The 24,270-nt window shown below is 44.8% G+C and overlaps 2 protein-coding genes across 16 annotated transcripts in view; both read left to right on the top strand.

The window, feature by feature from the left end:
- The window catches only part of hoxb3a (homeobox B3a), a 69,142-nt gene extending 52,339 nt beyond the window's left edge, over positions 1 to 16,803 (top strand). For 7 of the 14 annotated variants that reach the window (XM_057014313.1, XM_057014315.1, XM_057014314.1 and 4 more), the window contains 3 exons: positions 4,787 to 4,852; positions 10,855 to 11,552; positions 13,693 to 16,803. In XM_057014313.1, coding sequence (XP_056870293.1) covers positions 10,976 to 11,552; positions 13,693 to 14,549 — 1,434 coding nt within the window. In that variant the 5' untranslated portion in view covers positions 4,787 to 4,852; positions 10,855 to 10,975 and the 3' untranslated portion in view covers positions 14,550 to 16,803. The other 7 variants (XM_057014324.1, XM_057014326.1, XM_057014316.1 and 4 more) reach the window with 6 other exon arrangements.
- A 2,377-nt stretch (positions 16,804 to 19,180) lies between these two features.
- Positions 19,181 to 23,488, top strand: hoxb2a (homeobox B2a). 2 transcript variants are annotated; one of them, XR_008947169.1, is made up of 3 exons: positions 19,181 to 20,857; positions 22,136 to 23,175; positions 23,245 to 23,488. XR_008947169.1 is itself a non-coding variant. In XM_057015340.1 (2 exons), the coding sequence occupies exons 1-2, from the start codon at positions 20,380 to 20,382 to the stop codon at positions 22,903 to 22,905; spliced, it is 1,248 nt and encodes a 415-aa protein (XP_056871320.1). In that variant the 5' UTR covers positions 19,181 to 20,379; the 3' UTR covers positions 22,906 to 23,488. The 2 variants fall into 2 exon arrangements, 1 of the variants encoding a protein (XP_056871320.1); XM_057015340.1 differs by having other exon boundaries at positions 22,136 to 23,488.
- The last annotated feature ends 782 nt before the right edge of the window (positions 23,489 to 24,270 follow it).

The raw sequence follows: 24,270 nt of genomic DNA on the forward strand, positions 1-24,270 counted from the left end.
CTGCAATACCAACATTATTTAATTGATTTTTTCATACATCACTGACAAGCATGGGCAAAACAGCAATCAGAGTAGAACAGCGGGGGCAAGCTGTCGCAGTGTATAAAGGCTGACAGAGCTGGCTGAGATCCATACGAGCACTTTCTTCTACTGTAACGGGCTTAAAAGCAGGCCTATTTGCTACTACAGCAAGTGGCCTGATTGTATTACAGTCGCTGACTCTCTCACCGTGTCCCGTGTCACTCCAAGATCCTGATGTCAGAAAAAACGACTGCAGTCTTGCGGCACCGGTGCAGTTGCCTTGTGTGTATTAAGGCATCAAAGTAAACTGCTTGTTAAAATCCATCTTTAAGAAAAGTATCAGTCCCTAAAGACTTGATGTATCGTTAGCCCAGACTGCAGGGAGTCGTCTGCTTCCTGAGGCCACGTGTCGTGATAACAAAATCCTGGAAGGGACACTCAGCTACTGGGCTGAAATGTTCCAGAAGGTAGCCGCGGCTGGAGATTCTAAAAATACCTCAATCCAATTATTGTTTGGAACAGAAAGGCCTCCTGTAATTACAGGAAGTTAAAGTACAAACGAGGAACAGTATATGCTTCAGTATCAAACGTGAAAACGTTGCCTCAACGTTCAGAAAGTGTGACCAAGGCAACGCCGCCATTTTGCATTCGGCTCTGCAACGCTTCAGCATTTCATAACAAATCCTGCTGACACTCTAGAGATTTTACACACCTCTTGTCCTCCAAAATATCACCCTTTTTCTGTTTTTGTGCATGGAAGAAAGAATCTTTTACAATCTTTTCCTTTCATGTGTCTGTCTCTGAGCACACACACAACCCTGCTTGTCCAGGATGGTGAGCTTGGCACTTTTCATGGCCCAGAAGCAGAAAGGGCGATCTGACCCCCACACCCATCATCCTGTGAACACACTTCTCTCTTTCCTTCCCTCCCTCTCTCTCTCTCTCTCTGCGTCAGAGCTTTTTTTGAGTTGGAGGTTAAAGATTACCATCTCTGATAAAGATTAACTCTCAGTCAAAGAAAGGCGCTGATGGCAGGAGTTTCTGGTGCAGGATGGTTGGTGACACGGGGGCAAGCTGTTCAGAGAGAAGTGTGGCCTGCAGCAACAGAGGAGGGTCAAAGCTAGGCTAACATGTTGGCTGAGAGGAAAAGACAGGCTGCAGTGTCATAATGTGAGACTAAAGCATGGCTAATGTGGATTTGGGAAAAGTTGTGATGCAGGTTTGCTTTTGGTTGCGCCTCTAATAGCAAACACTGCTTTAGGAAAAAGGTGACTGAATAGCAAATTCAATTCCAAAGCGGATGAAGCTTAAACCCATTTTCAGCATCTGCGGCCTCAGTAATATTCCACTGTTTGTAAATGTGGGCAAATTCGTGCGTGATCTATGCAAAGTCTTCGGAGACCGCGAATTGGGAAATTGGTTCACTGTAGCGGACGCACGTGACTTAAAAAGGCTTTAAATAGGCCTCTTGTAAACAGGATGAGCGCAGTGTTTTGGCAATATGTCTGCAGCCAGGAGCAACACACTTCGTAAGTAGCTGATTTGTTCTGATTTTACCGGTCTGAATGAAAAGAAGCTCCGCACATCATTCGATGCCCGTGCCTCCATTCCCACACTGGTGTACAACAGATGTAGAGCTATTAGATGTAACTGAGACGTGTCGGTCTTTTTCAATTTGCTCGTGGACATCCATGGCGGCAGCGTAACATATACTGTCTGTGACACAAATAGCCTGTGATACTCTGTGGGTATGTGCTGCTTCAAAGAGATGCGTGACTAGAAGAGGTTTGATTTGAGGTGACTGTACGGGAATAACTAAATGTTAGCCGAGTTTAGATAAACCTGTGCAGAGTTTTCGTTCCATTTGTTAGAACTGTCAACGTTCTCACCTTAAACAGTGTCGAAACTTTTAAAGAGACGAGACGAAAAGCATAGCAGCCCACATTTGTCATCACTTGTCCATTAGGTGTGGCTTTGTTGTAGTGTCAGCGAGGATGCTACACAACCGTTCAACCTCATTACCTTTTAAGAAAAGCGTCAAACGAACTTGATGAAAAGTGCCCTTTTGGCAACGGAAGTATCGATATTGATGGATTTGTGGGGAGGTTATTGGTAATGCTCTGCTCTGGTGGCCCAAAAAGGTTGAAAATTGTAGAAAGAACCACAACTGTGTGTGATTTAAGTAGATAGTTTAAAGCATGGCTAACATGTTGGTATATTATAACACACCTAAATATAAATTGAAAGGAATTTCATTATATACAATGACTGAAGTATTAAAGTAAAATATAAATTTGACTTTTTGTCCATTTAAATGAAGCTAAATTGTAAAAATACTGATAATCAGTAATTAAATAAATTAAACTAGATTACTTGCGAGGAAAGTAAGAAGTCTAATATATAAGGTTTCAGTATATTAATACAATTTAAATAAAGAAATCGGATACATGTAGTTGATTTTATAGTTAATGAAACCAACTTCAGTGGTCACGAGCTGCAACATTCAGCTCAGTCTAAGAGGCGAGTCTAAGCATTGTAGAGCTAGCTGGTCCCATCCTGTCGGCCCCAAACATCTGCCACTGTTTTCACTGTTTAGTAATATGGAACAAAGAAGTTTCAGTTAAAATACACACTTGGTTTGGACAAAAAAGGGGAATTCTGGGAATCCTCTGCCAGTGCATTGATCATTACAGAAGCCAGCTATTGCTGTTTCAGGTCAAAGGTCACGTTTGGCGCACTGCAGTCCACCAGTTTATCACTGGAAGTAGAGGGTCTTTCAGCCCCTTGATGTGTTTAAATAAAGGAAGAAATAGTGTGCTTATTTATTTCCTGCAAATAATGTATACTTTAATTAGATTTTATGCATGTGTATGTGACTGTTTGTCAGTGTGTATGTGTGTGTGTGTGTCTGTGTGTGTGTGTGTGGGCTGGGGCAGGGCGGTGACGGCACCAGGCACTGATAAGAATGGACTGATAAAGAATGTTCGAATCATGTGAGACTTTAGACTGAAGGTGAAGCAGAAAGCAACAGCATCCATCCATCTCTCAGCACCGTGCACCCTCACCCCACTTTAACCACCCCCACCAAAGCACCATAGGAAGTATATGCACCATCTAATATTCCAAATTCAAGAGTTTTTTGTGCGTCCCTTCAGCTCCCAGGAGTCTGAACCTTATGTTCACTCACTTAATCTGTCTTCTTTTTAATTATGCGCAGGCCTGCAGGCCCTTTTGTTGCTCCTGCCAGTGTCTCTCTTCCATTGGCCCCATCCTCAAAATCTGAATCCATCCTGAGGAAACAACACCCGTGTTCACTTTTATTTGGATATATGGTCTATGGAAGGGCACCGATTTCATGTTGAAAATCCCCCCTGTCCCTCTGCCTCCTCTCTATACTTAAAATTTGGCTCATCAGCTGTTTTGTGGGGTCTGGAGGCGGCCTCCTCCCTTTGTCTCGGCCTATGGGCTAGCTGGCTAAGCTAGTCGGCCCCTACATCACTTTCTGGGTAACTTTAGACTAGTCCACTCCTGTTCTGTGGATCCTAATTTCCTTGCTGACCCGCTGAGCTGAAGTGGGGGGAGCGCATATTGGGAGACGGCGGCTGGTGCTCAGATGGACGGCAGACAGAACTATGCGTGAGTGCACGGACCCAAAAGATTAGGAAAACAAAAACAACAAAAACTTTATAGCAGTTGTGGTAGTAGTAGTAGTAGTATCGTAGTGGTGGTGATGGTGGCGCCCAGGCTGGTATTTGGAGGTCGGGGGGAATCCTCGCTTTTGATTTATGTGTTTGGAGAAAGCTGTCAAGAGCAGAAAGAGAGGCAACGCGGGCCACGGATTTTATTCCAGCACTTTAATAACACACAACAGCCGCCGCGGAAGAGCCCGGGACAGCTTCTCGTCCCGCATTCATGGATGTTATTACGCGATTATACACGCGCAGAATGTTGTGAAGCCACATGAAGACTAAGAGGGCAAGATCGTGAAATCCTCTCTTGAAACGTTCTTGGATGTAGAGTCGTTTAAAGGCAGCTGGTCGCCCTGGGGCCTGCTTCCCGTTTGCCTTTTATTCGTTTCATTAGTTTCCATGTCGGGCCGTTTGGTGTCCATCAACAATTACAGATTCGCTGAAAAGCATCCTTATTTTATTATTTGAGTCTTGGGATTTTTTATTTTGTTTGGAGTTTTTTGTTTTTTCCAAGGATGTCCCGTCCCAGCTCCGTCTCCTTCAAAATGAACCAACAATTTGCTCTCGGGGTATTTATATAAATCATATTTGATATAATTAGGCTATTTACTTCTCGGCTTGTTCGTTGCATTTCATTTATTTCTTCTTTTTTATGAAAGATTGTGTTTAATTGCGTTCAAGTGTAATTATTTGGTGCAGATTTCAGCTGCTCAACGCGGCAGTTCGCTGCTTGGAAGCGGCGCACAAACCCCAGCAAAGAGACCCGGGGAATAAAGTAGAGTGTGTAATGCGATAAGCGGAATCAATAACTTCTGAGTCACTTTAACCCCAGCCTTCATCCTTCTTCCTGCTCTTATTAGCCTACTTTTATTCCGAGATTTGGCCTGGAATATTTTACCATCAGCATTAGTTGTCAGTGGTCGCCGCTGTCTCGTGCGTTCGATCAGCCTACAAGAGGTCTGCGCTCTTTATCGGATTTTTACCAAGACCTCTCTGATTGTATATCTCTTTTCCCTCTTTCTGTCCCTCTCTATCTCTCCATCTACCCTCCCTCCCTTTCCTCTTGTATCCAACAGTTCTTAGGAGCTTTCTGGGAGCTGTTTTCTTCCACCCAAACATCAGAAAATAAGAGAAATCTCTCGGTGAGTGCAACTTTTATTTTATATTGTGACATCTTTGAACAGTTTGGTTTGTTATTTATTTGTTTGTTAACAGATTTTACGAATTGTGATAAAACACAACTGAGAATATTTAAATTTCTGCTCTAACATAAAATCATTGACGCATTGAAAATTCGAGTTTTAATATTCGGGACATATTGAAAAATAATCTGGACCACAGGTCTATTTCGATTATTATTATTATTATTATTATTATTAGTAGTAGTAGTAGTAGTAGTAGTAGTAGTAGTAGTAGTAGTAGGAATAAATATATATATATTTTCTAAACTGATGAGTAGGTGCAGGTGACTGCATGTTTAGTGCGCACACTTTGTAATATAATGACTTGTGCTAATGTAATATAATCCGGGCGAGTAAAGGTCAGTGTAATGGCCGCGGGTTACAGATGTAGCCGGAAATATTTCAGGTTATCATTTAATAAGGCACTTATTAAAACCACCGATAATAAGTTATCACCTCAGTGACTATGAAAGTCCACACAAGAAGCCACCGTTTTGTTTTTTTCGTTATCGTCGAGATCACTAAAGGAAAAAAACAATATAGTTAAATGATTCGTCACACTTTTAGTCCATCCTCACATTTACAGGTAAATCATTATCTTCAAAATAGAGAAAAGTCTTTTGTTTCTATGGACTTTATGCCTGAGGTCCTGGAGGGAAAGGAAAGAAAATATGGAAAAGAGGGTTTCCATGGCGCCGCGAGGCGCAGAGTTTCAGTTGTGAAACCCAATATCCGTGACTCAATCCCAAACACGGAGCCATCCATGCGCGTCTGCCATCCAAGGGAAATAGAGAATATCTGCCATCCTTTACAAGCACCGGCGTGCTTTTACAAGTCAGGCACGCATAATCCACTCTGCTCGTTCCTGCATTTCAATTCCCACGTTGTACAGCTCCGAAAAAAGAAGCACGACGAACAAAAAAAGCGCTGATGAGCTGTTTTAGAGGTTAATGTGTAATGAGGCTCCTTTTCTTCCGCACAAAGGCTGCAGTGAAGGAAAACCTGCACACGGACACATTCTTCGGCTCCCACCTTCCACCTACACCGAGCTCATCCTCTTAGTTAAGCAGCCCACAGCCAGTGCTATCTGTTTTAAAGTTGCTCTGTTTACACACACACACACACACACACACACACACACACATACACACACACACACACACACACACACACACACACACACGCACGCACGCACGCTGCTGGGTGCGAGAAATCTCATAAATCTTACGTAGCCATAAACGACAGGGGTATAGCATCCTGAATAATAAAAATAGAAGGAGGCAGAGAGAGAATGTGGAGGTGTGCGTGTGGTGCTGGCGGGGGCGTGAAACCTGTAGAGGACACCTCCATATTTTCATTTCCATTTTGGTCTCACCTCTCTGTTTGAAGTTCCCTCCTGAGATTTCTCATCAATGTTTTTTCCGCTTTTAGCTGGTTTTGCTCTATAACCCGAACAGTTTGGTCTTCCTTCCGACCATCTTTTATTGAGTCTTATTTCCTTCCTCCACAACCCCCCCCCCCCCCCACACACACACACACAATTACTTCATGTTATAGCAACTGCTGTCATGAGACTTTGCGATCAGTTTCCTTGGTGCGCGTGTGTGATACTCTTGTCTTCCACAGTCAGGAATTTTCTTGGTTTATAACGTTTTCTTCCTTGCATAAACAGCAGCAGCAGCGGGGGGTGAGGTGTTGAAACCTCAACAATACAGACTAAGTGTCCAGTTTCTGCACAGACATTGAAAGAGCAACAACCGGGTCTCTGCAGAAATAGACGACTGGGGGGGGGCAGTAAACTTTGTAACTTTATATATTTTGTGCCCAAAATGTCACGAAACCTTCAGAATCAGCTGATTTGACATAAATTAATGTAAGTGACGTGAAATAGATCCGTTCTATGTTCTCCGTTTAACATAATTTTTAAATAAATAAATAAATAAAAAACATTTTTGGACATTACTGAAGTATTAGCACCTCAATCCATTTGGGATTTTTAGCATTGATGTATTTGCGAGTATGTGCCAGTACCTTTACGCAGTGACAGGCGTGCGTAAATATACTCTGACTACGAAGTTATGGCTATAGATATTATTGATATTATTATTAAGAGTCGGATTTCAGACGTCCAAGGCGCTTTTTTTCGAGATTTGCTTTAATAATGGGCTGTTTTAATAAGTCCACATGAACAAGTTGTTTTAATTAGTCACTGTTGACTTCGGAACTCTTTAATATAAATATGAGGGACGGATGAAAGCAACCTATCTGCCTGGCAGGGAAAACACATCTCCCTGCCTGTTTTGGACTTCCAGCCTCTCAAATTAGCATAATTTGTGAGTGACGCTGAACTGTTTGATGGGGGAATCAACGCGTCCGCAAATCAAGACCCGCTATTTCCTCCGCTACACCCCTGCCTGGCTCCATGGTGCCCGCTGTGGCTGTCAACAACAGAAGGGGAGTACCAGAATACCATCATCACAACTTCAACCAAATATTAGCCCGCTGCTGCGGCCGCCTGCCCTGTGGACTGAGCCTAGGACACATCGGCTTCCAGAAGCTGTAGCCAAGCGCAAACCCCAGTCCCAAGACAGAGCGCCATCGCAGGCGGAGGAGAGCCGGAGAGGACGGGAGAATGGGATTATGATCATGGATGATTCGCAGCCATATTAAGAAGATGGGGTAATATTTTGTTGGAGTTCATTTTTCTCTCCTCGAACGCATTCTGCCTCTGTCGTGTGGCCGCGGTGGAAGCTAGAATTTTAAGGCCATTGTTAACGGTAAGCAGCGGTGCAGGCAGCGCTGGTGCTGGGGCGGAGGGTGGAGGTGGAGGGGGTGGGGGCGCCAAGCAAGCAGCAGGCAGGCTCCCGGTAAGGCTCATCCAGCTCGTCGGCTAGCTAACATGCCCGCAGCCACCTAACACCAAGCCTGCCTGGGTGATACTTCGAGCCACCATCTTGAGTCCGTCCGGCTCTCCTTCCAGGCCGTTCATGCCACACGGTGTCCGGTCCGCCGCTGCGCCCCCGCCGCCGCCGCCGCCGCTGGCTCCCGGAGGTGTTGTTGTTGTGGTGGCGGTGCGTCGCCGTGCACGCCTCAGCGCCGCACCAGGAGGGGGGACGCGGAGGAGGAGAAGGACGGTGGAACCGAGCGTGGAAGGTGGAGGATTCGTTCTTTATTTAATTATTTCTCCCCGTTATTGATTAACCGGTGGACGCGTGCGGGGATTAAACCGCGATGCGGCGCTGCTGTTTGGACCGTGCCGGGCTGGACCGGGACCACCGGTGCTAGAGAAGGTAAGGAGCATCACCTCCGAGCTCCAGCAGGAAAAGCAGGATAGCGCAGCGTGCAGCTTGAGAGCGGCGGAGTGGCTGGCTCAGTGATTTATGGGCCGTATGACTCCCATCCCGGTTCAAGAAGAGTTCACTATGCTGCCGGAGCTGCTCAACCAGCCCCCTTCTTTTTGGCCTTCCATCTCTGTTCCCTCTTTCTTTTCCTTTTTTCCTCTGCCATGCCTTACCCTCACTCTTATTTATTTACAAAGCAGAGGGTGAACCGCTCGTTCTGTCCCAGACATCCTTGCACCGCGGATCTTCTTTTTTTTTATTATTATTATGAATGCAATTATATTTCACAACTATGGGACGATCCAGCTCTTAGTTATTCACACATGCAGACTTCACCGGTTACGATCGTGGCAACAATGGCTTAGAGCAGGCCTTTATTGTTTCGGAGCTCAGCTATAATTGCCCCCCCCCCTCCCCATGTCTCTGTTAATGGGATGAGGATACGTGGATTGTCCAAGTTAATGCACTCTCAGTGCTTCCCTGTCCGCATTGCTCCTTATGGCAGGCGCCATTTGTAATTTTATATCCCAAGATAAAACACAGACACACTGGACACCAAGGCCAACCTCTCTTTCTCTCTCGACTCTTTCTCTCTCTCCCTCCTTCTCTGTTGTTTTTGTTGGGGTGGCTGTTTCTCGGTCGGTGTAAGTAGATTATTCAGGGAGGCGTCACAGTGAAGTTGGTGATTGTATTAAGATGTGGCCCTACAAGCCAGGGGCAGAGACATTACGTGTCCCGTTTAATGGCGAAACAGCGATATGATTTAATAACATATTCCTCCTACACTCACCGACGCCACTCCCGCTGCCCCCTCTCCTTGGGACTATTCCTCAGAGTAAATAATTAGGATTCCAGCTTGTCTACGAGAAAGATAAATGGGTGACATGTGTGACGTGCTGAGAGCAGAAGTGGGGCTGGACTGGAGCACCAAAAAGAAGAATGGTAGAACAGTTTGGTAATATTCTGAGACCAATGGGGCCTCGTGTGTATTTTAAGCACTCTTTGGTCACGTTGAGGAAATATTTATGCAAAACAGAATAATGGGTAGAACACGTTTTAACATTTAGCTCGTTTTACCATTTAAAATTAATGTGCTTAAATAAACTGTACTGTAAACAGGAATTAAAACGGCCCATTTCCCACATGAAACCTGCTAATTGAGCTGTATTTGTCTTTCGGTGGTGGCTAATGTCATTGAATCTTTGTCTATAATTTTCGTCTCAACGAATTCGTAGAAGAGACCATAATCCGCGCGCGTGTGTTTGGATCTGAACCTTGAGCAATGCTTATTGGCAGCGATTTGGAGCTGCAGCTTTCGCACCCGCAGCCTCACCGTCACGTCTCCACCGTTAAAGCTTTTATCTCCAGAGGACAAATGAATGCCAGGTGCTCTCTCGCCCACCCCAGCGAGGAGCGCTAGATAGGGAGTCCAGGGGGACACCCGCTCCTCTGATTCCTCCAGCTCACATGGTTCCCTGAAGGGGCCACGATAGAGCACCGTGGCCACGGGGCCCTAATGAATCACTGACTCGTAAAGCTTCTTCCTCAGTAACCTTCCATCCCCGCGCGTGCCAGTAGTATCTTTAATTTCAAGTTTAACATTTTGAAAAAATGAACAAGTTCAGGATGTAATCACAGCAAAAAATGTAATTATTCTTTATTTATTTATTTTGTTAGAATCAACCATCTGTGTTTTATGAGGTGATCATTTCCTACTGTTAAAAGGAAAGCTACACTAGTTTTAATAATAGGTATTTATGGACCACTGCCTGTTTTTCACGCTGCACTGTGATGTAAGAGTCCCACGCAGTGATGGCTGTACTCCGATGAGTGAGGATGACTGAGGCAACAGCCGCGCAGACAGTAAATCATAGTTGGAAGGCGTGGGTTGACAGAAATGGGCTACCTACATCAGTCAGCTGCAGACAAAATATATATATATATATATATATATCACATGGCTGCAGCGCCGTTACACCAGGAACGGTGACGTTCAGGCCGAATGACACCACGCAAAATAGGACAGCCAAAACAATAATTAAATTTGACGTTGCAATAAAATAGTAGCGGGATTTAAACATTTTATTTTAGGATTAAAATGTGTCATGCCACAATAACATGATAAAAGTGCCGGTTTTTCATAGCAGGCAAGTGTCTCATAATAGTGTATTTTTGTGGAGATCATATAATAAATAATAGTAATAATATGAATAATAAAATAAAGCTTTAAACACATTTATAATTAATACTAAAAAACGACCTATATTAAACAACATATGTTTTGAACAGGCATTCACCTGCACATTACATTTCAGTTTTTCTAGAGAAAACTTAGTTTCAAATATATAAATAATAGCAGTGTAATATGAAAATACCTCCAATATAAGTTTATAATAATAATGATACATGTGTTTTAGTGTGCGTCAGTAGTGAGGGAGCACAGTTTGCCCTCCTTGTGCCCCCTTCACGAGAGCATCTGCAGGATGGGCTCAGAAGCGAGGGGGAGGGGAGGAGAGGGAGAAAAGAAAAGCACTGGTTTCTTTTCATGTCATGCTGCCTTTCAGTGCTGGAAGATGGATTTATCTCTCTCATTTCTTTATTCTACATCTCCTAACCTTTCAGGTCAGATTGCAGGGGACCGTTGGAGAGATACAGTCACGTGACACCCGGTACCAAATGGTCTTCCGGCAGTGGCTCTCAGCAAGGACCGGAGCACAAGAAGACGCCGCCACTTCTCTCAGAAATGCAGAAGACAACATACTACGACAACTCCTCGACGCTTTTCGGTGGCTACTCATCCTACCAGGTGCAGGGAGCGGCAGCGGCAGCCGCCAATGGGTTTGGGGGGTATGATGCCCCAGTCCCAGTGTCCCACCACCAGCCGGCCTTCCAGTCGGCGACCCATCTGGATGTGGATTCCTATCAGCGTTCTGCATGCTCGTTACAGTCACTGGGCAGCACCAACAGCCACCAGCAGCAGCAGCAGTTAGCCAAGACCAAGGAGCTGAATGGCAGCTGCATGCGGTCCAGCCTGCCGCCTGAGCACCACCCCAGCTCCCAAGTGTCCCCTCCACTGCCCCCCAATCCCACTAATGGTAATAGCGGGGCTCAGCAGCCGGGTGGCAGTGCTGGGACCTCCTCTAAGTCAGGCTCTAATAAGTCATCCACTTCTTCCTCCTCTATATCCTCATCCACATCGTCGTCTTCCTCCTCCCTGCCCCCTAACCCGACCTTGGCCAAGCAGATCTTTCCCTGGATGAAAGAGTGCCGGCAGACAACCAAGCAGAAAACCTGTTCACCCAGCAACAACTCTGGCAACGGTGTGTTCGATTACGCCCGTCTCTGTCTCTTCATCTCCCCCCCTCCCCACCTTGCAGCACCTCCACACGTGTGTTCCTCCCTCACCCATCTCTCCTTCGCTTCCTCGTTATTTCTCTCTCCATTTCCCTTTTTCATTAGCGTCTTTGTTCCTATTATCTCACCTTCTCGATCCTATCACCGCATCACTTTTTCCTCGCCGGTCTTATCACTGTCTGCTTTCAAGACACGTATCCCCAGAGGCTTCCAAGGTTTTCTCCGACTATTATGCTAAATCAAGTCTCCGCGAGGCACTGGTGCAGACAGGGAAATGAGCAGCAGAAAAATAGTCTTTCTGACTAGCATTTGCATTGGTAGATAGTTGGATCCAACTTAAAGCTATCTAAAGTTGGTGATTACATAATTAGCGATCTTCACCCCAGAGAAAGTGTGTTATCACTCACCTAATGCATACTAAAGCACATAAATAGAGAAGCTTACAAGCAATTGAACGAACAAGGCCAGAGATGTCGTCACTAACCACTTCAGAGAGCTTTGCTTTGCAATTTAAAATCAGAATATGATTTACAGAGCAGTCGTGATATGGAAAAACAATCATACAAAGGATCACAGATGCATCAAACATTACTCTTTGTGACAAGACATAATACAGATTATTAAGAATGGGATGCGTATTGTCAAATATCATCCAAAAGTAGAGAAAACAGTCAGAGTCGTGGTCATTTTCTTTTCCCAAAACTTCATTATGTCAATAATAGCTAATTACCACAAACATGAAGCTCGTTTAACCTCCTGTAAAGAGGAGGATATTAACAGGACTATTCAGTGTCATGCACAATAACAGATTAGCCAATTTTTAGAGCCAGGGAGGCTGACAAGAAGACATTTGAAATGGAAGGAGATTAACCGAAGGCAAAAAAAAAAGCCCTGCTGGATTATACACTTCAAAATAAACTCCGTATGTGATAACAGATCAAAGTATTATTTCAATTTATTTATCAATGAGGGCAAATACGTCTCGCGACAACGTGGGTCGCGTGTCCAAAACCTTTCAGTGGCACATTGTGTAGTCATGAAAGAGTTTATTGAAGAGAATTTTCAATCTTGTATACGCTGCTTCATATTTCTGGTATATTCATAATAATGGATGTTTATTCTGATGGCCGATAGAATCCAAGTTGAATTTGACCTTCTCTGCAGTCATTTTTAATATGAAAGCATCATCAGCTAGTGCTGTGACACATGCTAACGCTATTATAACAGGTCAGAGATGGCCCCTGCTGGTTCATATAGATAAAAACTATCTGATTTGTAGGATCTATTGCTGCATAAAGGGATTAGCCCTATTTGGACAAAAGCTTAATACGTGGATTCAAAACAATTCCCCTGAACACCTGAACCCTGAAACAACTCAATTAGCAAAAAGAAAAAAATTTGGGTGGACGGAAAATTAGAACATTTTTAACATGCTGCGGAGAAAAACAAATGAGCCTAATGAGCATGATCATGCAGTATTACGCCACTGGCGTTCTTCAGTTCCTGTGTTCTTTCTGCTGAAATATTGGCAGGTGGTGGATTTAAGGTTTAGCATAATCTGACTTGAAGACACAGCTGACAATAACACACTGTAAACATTGCTGTGCTCCATTCATCACGTCCTCTGTTTCACTGCTAGATGAGGCGGGTTTACGCTGAAGCAGGACGTCTCCGCTAACATCCTGTTAGGTTTTGGGCTAAATATCGTATAAATGTGTTGAGAACTTTTACTCCTTCGACTGACTCATGTGACACTCATGTGTGCTGCAGCTGTTCTTGCTTTAGGGGGGGGTCGTCGTCCTCATGGAGATGCAATTTAGCCGCCCTTGGCCAGTGCTGGGCTTCGGCTCTTAATAACTGCCACTGTTATGAAGTGCTGACAACTAATATCAAGGGATAATTCAACCAGCACGGCCAGACACCCTCCCCCCGCACCCCCCCATTGTTTTGCTACCAGCATGCAGTTGGATCATTTATGCTTTATTATTATTATTATTTATTATTTATGCTCACTGTGTTCTTTTGTATTTCTGTCACATTTTCTCTTTCATTTCTATTTGTCAATCCTTGTTTACCTTTATTTAAACGTATTGTTTCCCTTTGCAGCTTCAGGAGGGGCGGAGAGCGGCAGTAGTGGGGAAAAGAGTCCGACTGGAGGCTCCTCTGCATCTTCCAAACGGGCTCGCACGGCGTACACCAGTGCTCAGCTGGTGGAGCTGGAGAAGGAGTTCCATTTCAACAGGTACCTGTGCCGGCCACGCCGCGTGGAAATGGCCAACCTGCTCAACCTTTCCGAACGCCAGATCAAGATCTGGTTCCAGAACCGGCGCATGAAGTATAAGAAGGACCAGAAGTCCAAGGGCTTGAGTTCCAGTTCTGGAGGACCCTCACCCACTGGTTCCCCTCCCCTGACCATGCAGTCTTCTGCGAGCTATCTCAACTCCATGCACCCAATGGGAGGGGGTGGAGGCTATGATGTCCCTTCTCCGCCATCCTTTGGTAAGCCCCACCAGGGGGTGTCTTATGCCATGTCTACTGCCTACTCCAATGTCCCAGTGAAGGGCTGTCCTCCCCAGCAGAAGTATGGTCCTCCTGACCCGGACTATGGTGACCCACATCCCCACCACAGCCTTGTCCAAGCAAACAGTGCTGGCTATGGGACTCCCACCAACATGCAAGGCAGTCCAGTTTACGTAGGGGGTGGCAGCTATTTGGAACCCATGCCCGGCTCGGGCCCCTCTATGTATGGACTGAACCACCTTGGCCCCACGCCAACCCACCATCAGACCATGGACTACAACGGTGCTGGGCCAATGTCAGCCACCAACCAGCACCATGTTGGCGGCGGGGGTCCACCAGGTCCCTGCGACCCACCCACACACCCCACATACACCGAGCTGTCGGCGCACCACACCTCGTCTCAGGGCAGAATCCAGGAAGCACCCAAGCTCACTCACCTGTAGCAGGTTTGGAAACTAAATAACCATGTAGGACATAGTGAAGACACAGACAACTAACAGACATACTAACATATGGGGACGGCTGCAATGCGATGGCAGGACAGGCAGAATGAGACAGACCGAAGGCGGTCAGTGGTTTGCCTTACACCCACAGTGTTGGTTGTAAAGCCCTACCTTGTTTCCTCAGTCTTGACAATAACTCCATCTGATCTGATTAGGGCCAAAGCTTCTACTATTACTGCAAATGTATATTTAGGTTCATTTAAAAGAAGTGAAGAATCTGCCCATTATCAAACGAGACAAATAATCTCTAAACCATTGATAAATGCACCACAGAGGTCAAATCATCAGGACTCTGCTGCAATCAAAAGAAAAACAACACAAATCAGAAGACTGATTTTCAAATCAGTTGTCTCACCATTCTAGACCACATAGTTTTGGTGAGCAGATAGAAACTCCGTATCTGATCTGGCTTGGTCTGCAAAACCAGTTCTCTGACCTAGCATGCGGTGTAAAATTTACTTTGATAATGACATCTTTCCCTAAGACTAACAGACTTGCAAAGAGCTCTGCTGCCTGGAAAATGAAATAGTTGCGATTTTAATGGGCAGTTAACGAGGTGCTTAGATTTATGACACCGAGCTCTCTCCCCCTCCAGGCAACACATGTTGTTGTCAGCCTAGCTAAGCTATGTGGTGGCTCTCCCCCTCCATCAGCCAGAAAAAGCGAGGGAGAGCAGAAATGAATGTTGGGAGCTGCAGCAGCGCTTGTCCTCCTCTACTCCTGTCTTTAAAAACCACTGGGCTCTCTTCACTTCGCCATGTCCTTCTGCCTGGTGCCTGTCTCCATCAGTCATGACCCCTGCCTGTGGCAGCAGCACATGTCTTCTGAAGTGGCACAAGGTCTCAATATATCTCAATACCCCCCCCAACATTCACACGCATATGCACATACACTGATCACCGCACGCATGCTCACCTATCCTTTAATCACAGAAGAAAACAGGGTTTAAGAAGCTACGCGCTAACGTGGCTCCAGTAGACATAGGCAGTGTGAGCTAGCCACTGCTTCATACACACCCATGTCCACAGCGATGCTAAGCTAACCTCCGTTTTTGTTGACACATCTGCAGCCGGCTGAATCTGGTTGTTGACATGTTCAAATAAACACACGAGAGGACATGGAAAAAACATTTTTATATTATTATTTTAGCACATCATCGACACAGGGTAATAAGAGCAGAGAAAACTATTTATTTAAGTTTGGGTAAGTCTTTGCTCTCTCTCTCTCTCTCTCTCTCTCTCTCTCTTTCTCTCTCTCTCTCTCGAAGAGTTCACTTCAATTACGGACTTCAATGCATAAATGTCCACATTTTTAATCTTGTATTTTGTTTTTCGCCTTTCTTGACTTTTAACGTGGATACAGGGTATATATTTGAACAAAAATGCATGTCCCAGAAATCGGAGCTGATGTGTATCGCACATTTTGAAAACAACTGGGTTCGTGTGCAGGAAGTGTTAGTGAGGGGAGTCCGGGTCAGCTGGCAGGGGAGACCCTGGCCACGGCTGACCCCCACCACCCTCTCTGGGCTGTTCTGGAACTAGGAACCCGTTGTGTGGTTTTTAAAACGGCAGATCGACACATATGCTTTTCACATCTGGGCATCATTGTTGCACTTAGAGTTTACATTTTGATGGTTAAAGTTAAGAAAATAATGATAATGAAATCTTATTTTGAAGACGGAAGGCCCTCCAATCAAAGTGTCTTTCGCCAATGTGTGTTCGAGTGAACATTCATATATAAATATTTATTTGTTATAGCCAGTTTAAAAAGACTTTCTGTTTTGTATTATTATTTATCCTTCATGTATTTATATATAGAAAAAATACTGTACTTTTTTAGTATTTACCTGTAATGAAAGAAAAAACAGCATTGATTCTTCTTGTCCATTGTACTGACGTTACATTTTTTTAGTTCTTGTACTTTAGAAGAAAATACGTAGGTTTTTTTGGTTCTTATGATCCTTGTACATAAATATTTTGGCTTGTACAGGGAAAAATAAGGCAAAGGTGGGGATTGGTGACCCATCTGAGCTTAGCCGGAAAATTTAGAAAAACTATTAGCTGGAGAAAAAAAAGAATGAGACTTTTTGAAGAAAAAAAACACCTTTTTTGTCCTTTGTAGCTCCTTTTTCTTTTCATTGTTGAGAGAGTTGTCTGTTGAACAATTCTTTAATAAAAGTGTTATGTTATTCAGAGCTATCGTCAGTTTCCTACCACTTAATAACCAGTCATGGTCAGAAAGATTTCCCCACATGGAAATCTACCAGCATGATTGCCACGGTAACACGCAAACTACCCAGGGTACTGCTGGTCTCCTCCAGAGTGCCAGTTGTGGTAAAGTTCATCAAATAAAATAGACATACTGTATGTAAGGCCCCGGAATGTGTGAAGCGAGGTGTGTGGTGATGCATGTTAGTGTGATCAAATGTTCTGTCTGCTCACGGTGACCGGGCTGACACCAGTGTTGGGTTACAGGTCAGTGCCTCGGGCTAAAACTCTGACAAATCACTGTATCTGAATCCTACAGACATGAAACATGTCTGAAGCACAAAGAAAACCATATGCCGCCCTGACTATTGGAAACATGCTTCCCGTGTCTCGTGTGCTGTGCGAATAACAGAGGGAACTTTTTGGAATTATTATTTTGGAGATTTTTTCACCAAAGCACAGAGATGATGGTCATAATTCTTCTCTCTGAAGGTCTGAAGGCTTCACTAACGCCTTTCAGACGTGATAGCTGAGAATGATACGGAGGGTCTGAGAGAGGCAACTGCTGATTAACTCATGTTTACGTCTGATCAGGGAACATTTTTCATGCTGAAATAACACATCTGGAGAGCCAAAATTGGTCACTGTTTATTCTCATTTGTGTGCCAGACAGAACAACGACTCTAATGTGCAGTTGTGTAAAAAAAGAAACTCCTCCTGACTTTTAAAGCATCCCATAGCCTTTAAAACTCTGAACAAGACGTTTAAAGTGATTTACTGACGTCAGAGTTATTTCATTGCATGATTGATGATCAAAAACAGAGTGCTAGGAACCATTCAGACCTTCCAGCAGATAACAGGGGTTGTCTCTGGTTCTTTCTTTATTTCACTCTGTTTGACAATTTAAAAATAAAATTGACTGCACTTGTAGATGAAGAGTTATTTTACTGTCAGATGAATAGTTTTACTGTTGTCAAGGCAGTAAAGCATGTGTTTTAAGGCTCCAAAGCCCCAAAAGGCAGAAGAGGCAAAGTTGTAGATGTAGAGATATCAACTTTGCTCTTTTTTCGTTTCTTGTGTTGATGTTTATGACTTAAAAAAAGCCTGAGGCCTGCGCCATGATGCAGTCACGTGTCCCCCCCCCCCCCCCCCCCCTCCATTTATTTCCCTCTTTTGCACACATGTGCTCCCAGACCAAAGAGAGCAGGGGAAAAAAGAAAAAAAACTTAGGGCATAAATCAGACTCCCATAAATAATGGTCGTGCTTCCCCTTTACATCTCCGTTAGACTAACAGACAATAAAAACACCAATAAGCAGAGATTGGATCTAATTTATTGCCTCATAAAAACAGACACAGAGCTGCAGCTTGGCTTCAATAAGTCAGTCGGAGCGCGGAGCAGCGCAGTCAAAAACTCACCCTGAAAACTGACGTTAAAGATACATGCTGAGATATAAGTTAGCGACATTTGAGGATAAAGTCTAATATTTATAAATACAGAGAAGACAACACTAGTTCTACTACTATTAATAGTAAAAAACGATATTTGTCTAGACAATTTTCTAGAATAGATTTACATTACAAATAATTTTAAACAGCACAGATATATGGCGAAAGAAAATCGTTTACCCTACCATTTTATACCACAAAAGAAAACGGACGGCCAAAGAAATGAAGTAAAATAATTCCTCAAAATCAAAATGGCCAATGTTTTAGGTGAATGGTGAATGAAAAGCTTCCAGGTCCACATCAATAAAAGCATTTGACTAAATAAAAATGGGATGGAAAAAAGTGTTGTTACGCTGGAGCTCCGTCAGCAGATTGTGTGCTGTTTTGGGGGTCTATAAATGTGTGTGTGTGTGTGTGTGTGTGTGTGTGTGTGTTGTGTGTGTGTGTGTGTGTGTGTGTGTGTACTCTCGTGCAAACTCGGCCTACACACTCAGCCTGCGCTCAATGGCCCGAACTCCCACACAAATTTCTGCTTTTTCAGCCTCTCTTTCAGAGCCAGGGGGGCCGAACCCAAATGGCATGGGAAAGAAATGTAGACGGTGGGGGAAGACGTAGAACAAATATTGCATCCATTTGCCGCCGGTCTTTTTTTTTTTGCGTGCAGATTGCTGCGTGATATGCGTGTATAGCACTGAAAATATCAAAACATGGCAAATAATGGAGCTGAGAGGAAGACTGGGAGAGCACGACCGGAGGTTAGCTTGTTATTTATGGAGCGAGAGGGGCTGCTGTCAGGCTCTTTGCAGGGAGAGAAAGATTGATCACCGCACTTCTTTTTTTTAACCCGGTCTCCTCGGGCCCTCCCCAAAAATAGGCTATCCTCTATTAAACTACTTTAGATCTATCCTAAAATCTACATAAGCGTCTGGTTAGCTCTGAAAATCACTCAGCACACTCACACTACTACAGTCGCAGAAGCAGCGAGTGCTTTATTATTTCCAATATTAGAAAGTACTGGAGGCATGCGCTCTTCCACCCCCTTTTTCCAAGAGACCTCGCAGTGAACTCTCCCTCTCTGTGTGCAAACATTTTAAAACACACACACACACACGTTACACTGAAAAGGGGGTGAGAGAAACATGGTGATAAGAACTATGGGGTTGATTCAGGATTATCTCCTGCTTTCTTCCACGCCTAATATTAGTAACAATTCCAAACACATTTAGAGTCTATGAAATACAAAAATGCACTTACAGTCCACCAGGCTCACCCTCCCAGTTATATCTGAGTGTCTGACTACGCTCTCCTGGCTGTGTTGTGTAGAATTCATCCTCTCCTCCTGCGCTCCTGTACCATCTAAAATACATTGTCTGTGTCTGAGATGGGGCATTTCGGCTTCTGTCATACTCACTGCTTCAAGATTAATGTGTTACATGCTGTAAACACTATTTTAAGGGGTGCCATATTGTAAACGGCGCTGGCCAGTTCCGTTCACCTAATGCTAATTGTCATTACATCACCCAGTGCACCCAAAGGAGGGAAGAAACGATCCAAAGATGCTCTTTTGTTTGTGCGTAACACTGGACCTGGATGCGCCAGCCCGCCGCCCACACAGCGCACATGGCGACCGGTCGCCTTCTCGTTTTTTCCTCCCCTGAATTTACCCCCCGTTCGGACAAAACAAAAGCAGCTACCCCTGTAATGGAGCCTCTTCTTGCCACAGCATTTGGTTAAAAAAAATAATAATGCCGCTTCCCACAGCCATCGCCGCCGCCAGGCCCGGGCCCCGCGATTGGTGAGTTTGGATCACGTGACCAGGAATTGGCTGCAATTTCGCCCCATAGTTCTTCATTTTAGCCTACCCAGGTCCCCATACGCTATATCACCAATATACACAATTATTATATAGGCACCGCATTTACGCCATTGCGGTCGGGAGACAGATGATCGTGCGTGTATTTATTTATTTATTTATTTTCTCCGAAGCCATGCCGAGCTATGTGTATGTGAATGCGTGAGCGTGCGTGCGCTTATGTGTTTTGCTTTTTTTTTATTTTGGGGTAGGGATTGTTCTGGGGTCTTGGCGTTTGAGGAGGAAATCGGTTGGAGAGAGCTATGAATTTTGAATTTGAGAGGGAGATCGGTTTTATAAACAGCCAGCCGTCTCTAGCAGAGTGCCTGACGTCCTTCCCCGCCGTCCTGGAGTCATTTCAAACTTCATCAATCAAGGAGTCGACAGTAATTCCGCCTCCCTTCGAGCACACCATCCCCAGTCTCAGCCCCTGTGCAGCCAGCCAGCCGAGACCGACTGCAAGGAACCAACAGAACCGGAGAAACTCCAACACAAATGGCATCCAGACGCACCAGCGAGCCGCCCAGCAGCCCTGCCCGCCCGGCCAGGCCCCTGCCACGGCGACGGCGGCCGGCCCGATGGCCCCCGAGTTCCCCTGGATGAAAGAGAAGAAGTCGTCAAAAAAGTCCTCCAAGCCTGGAAGTAGCTCCGGCGGTGGCGCACCCATTCTGCCCCCTTCTTCAGCCTCCCCGTCGCCCACCGCCTCCGGGTACGCTTCGGCGTCCATCGAGTCGCCCACAGGTCAGTCTTTGCTGGCATGCGTAAGAGCGCGTGATGGCTGTGCAGCATGTGCTTCAATTTCTGTCTGCATTTTCGTTTAATCTCTCCCCGAAATGTAACTTACATTTCATTAAACGCGACATGGTGTGCCATTTATTGCGCTGTGTTTGGGTGCGCGAGTGCGCGCGCGTGCTCAGTGCATGTCACATCGAGACCACCGCATTATGCTGCAGTGCTTTGCACACTCTCCATCAGGAATTTAAATGTGCACATCAAGGGAGTGGGAACTTTCGTTTCAAGATCACGTTCATTCCTCCAGATCAGACTTTTTCCACATATTTTTTTTTATTTTTTAAAAGCATGCTGATGTGGAATTAATTGTTGTACATCAAGACAGACAAATGGCATTTATTTCATTTCCTCCATCCTGCAGATAATCCGTGGTGCAACCTGTGTAATTTGGCTGCTTGGTTGCTGTGATTTGATACCAATGCAGCATCACCTCCCCCACGTTATATATTCATAACACAACTGAGAGGGTAGCCATGTTGGATGGAGGTAATGGCAGGAGGAAAAACACGTAGGGTGGGGGTTGGGGAGTGTAAAGTATAACCACACTGGTTACAAAGTGCATATGGTCTTGTTTTAGACCATTTAGGCTTTTGCTTTGCGTTATTTCTGTCCTTACATGCAGCCATTTCCCTCCCTTTTCTCGTTTTTTTAAAGTACACCTTCATTCTCATTTTCCCCTGTCTGGCATCATTTCCTGCCTTCTCTGATGGCGTGCGTAAATCCATTGAGAATATTGTGCTTTCTGACACTTTCGCTTCAAGTCAACATTTCCTTTTACACGTCCCATGATACATTTATATTTCCCCTTTTCCTTCTGATCACATGCTCCATCCTCTGCTAGTCCTGGCTCACTGAGGCTCCATGACTGAACCTACTTTGAAAGTCATCTGTCTTTATCTGCTCTGGAAAATCTTTGTTATAATTTCCCTCTAAGTGCTGAATGTTCAGTCTTATGTGTTGCCTCGCTTGTGTAATTTGAAGGAGTTGTTTTATTGCAGGTTTTGTGTTTTATTACTTGCTTTATTACAGCCGCAAGAGCCGAGGGGATTTCTGGATTATTTTCTGACGGAAAAGTCTTCAAAGCAATAAAACAAATACACAAAGCTCTCCCATTAGAAATAAAAAAGAGAGATAAATAGAATATAACGTATTTTTGATATCTAGAAAAATAGACCCTGCACATAAATTTCACCGTGTCGTCAATTTTATGTTCCTTTCCCGCCTCAGATCAGAGCCAGGCGGGTCTGGATGCTGGAGGAGCCGGGTCCCGTCGGCTGCGCACCGCCTACACCAACACGCAGCTGCTGGAGCTGGAGAAGGAGTTCCACTTCAACAAGTACCTTTGTCGGCCCAGGAGGGTTGAGATCGCCGCCCTTTTGGATTTGACCGAGCGTCAGGTCAAAGTTTGGTTCCAGAATCGGCGGATGAAACATAAACGCCAGACGCACCACCGGGATGGCAGCGGCGGAGGCAACGACTCCAACGAGCCGGGCGGCTTCGAGCCGCTCGAAGGCGCCGATGCTTCCTCTCCGTACTCGAGCCAGCCTTTGGAAGCATCTGGCACCGGGGAGTCGGAGAGCGAGCAGGGCAGCTCTAATCCATCTTCGGCCGCCTACGCTAGTGACAGCGGGGACAATGCGCAGTCCACAGCGGAGGAGGGAGGCCTCCTGGGCTGCCCCGATCGCCAATCGCTTTCTGCTGTGTCCGGCTCCTCCGCCGCTCACCTCCACCCGCTCACCGCAACGAACTCCAGCGACAACCAGGCCCCCCTGCAGCTCAACCGGACCGGGCCCGAGCCGTCGTTCAGCGAGCAGCGGGACTCCTCCATCCCCTCCGCGACCGCGGCGCTTCCAGACCTGACGTTGTTCGCGACAGACGCCTGCCTGTCACCCAGCCTGCAGAGCTCCCTGGACAGCCCGGTGGATTTCTCCGAAGAGGATTTTGATCTATTCACAAGCACACTGTGCACTATAGACTTGCAGCACCTCAACTTCTGAGAGCGCAACGGCGCTTTAAACTGAGAGGACTGAGAGGAACGATCGTGGACCGGAGTTGATTCTGGGGTTGAAAAAGCCTCTCTGCAACATTCCTGAAAACAATTCTCACTTACAATTATGTTCCTTTCAATATATTTTCGTCTTCTTGCTGGTTATAATGTAGACTTAGAAGCGCATATTTAAAAAAAAAAATTAAAGGGGAAGTTGTTTTTCTTTTTTTTCCACGATCGAAACGTGGTGGATTTTTTTCATCTCTTGTCCAAATTTCAGGTATTTGCCTTTTTAAAGATTTTTTTTTGTTTACCCTTAACACTATTTGTGGATATGTTTCTGGTGCAGCTTCGTGGATCCTTAAAAACTTCTCAGGAACTGTTCTCGGGGTCTGAAGGTGCAGAGAGCTGGACTGTTCTCATCCTTTCAACGGAGGAATGAATTCACTGAAGACGAGAAGTACTGCTGATCACCCGACTTTTAGACCCTAGTTTATTTATTCAGATTCTTTAATAGTGCAAATCCAAATTATTTATTGTACATATATTTTCATAGTGGAATAAAATATAATAAAAACACACACACACGACAATTTATTAGCCGCTGTCATTTTCTTTTAAAAGCGAATTTCCAAAACTGGCCAACGCACTAAAAACAGTTATATAATAGGCTAATAAACTATAATAGGCAATAGATTTTTATTTGTATTCAAAATTATATATATTTGATAAATAATATAACTGAAACAAAAATAATGAATTGCATTCCAATAGTTAATGAAAACCCAACAATGGGTTTATTTTATATTCCACCTGCAGCATCTTTTAAAGTAGGCCCACAAATATATGTATAAGAAACACATTGGTATAATTTTATAAAAATTAATTTTTCGGCAATTTCTTGGGCTAATTAAAGTTGGGTCGTATGAAAAACAATTCAGGATACGTTTGGATAAACAAAGTTTTACAATTTCTCAATTTAAAGACGATGATAAAATCTAGTTCCACCTTCAGCCTTTATATAAAGATCAGGCTGAATAAATGAGCGAGTCATCCTCCCCACTGAAGCAGCCAGGAGGGGAACATCTCAGTGTCTTTGCTCTTTGTCATACATTAGCTTAGCGCAGCTAACTCGCAGGCTACGAGCAGAAGTTAATGGCTTGTTTAGCATGGTTCAACTGTAGGTGTAAGCAAGATTCTCCCTGTCTAGTGTTGGTGAGGCGCTAAATTTAACTTTGCACTGCGTAGTCTTCCTCACAGTCTGCGTTTAGCAGCGAGTTAACGCAGATAGCTGCTTGGATGCTACGTTAACTAGCTGCTGCCCCAGCAGAGTCAAAATGGCGCTGGAGACAAAGCAGGATGTGAACAATGAGCA

This window comes from Takifugu flavidus, chromosome 18 (assembly GCF_003711565.1).
Source record: "Takifugu flavidus isolate HTHZ2018 chromosome 18, ASM371156v2, whole genome shotgun sequence".
NCBI lineage: Eukaryota > Metazoa > Chordata > Actinopteri > Tetraodontiformes > Tetraodontidae > Takifugu > Takifugu flavidus.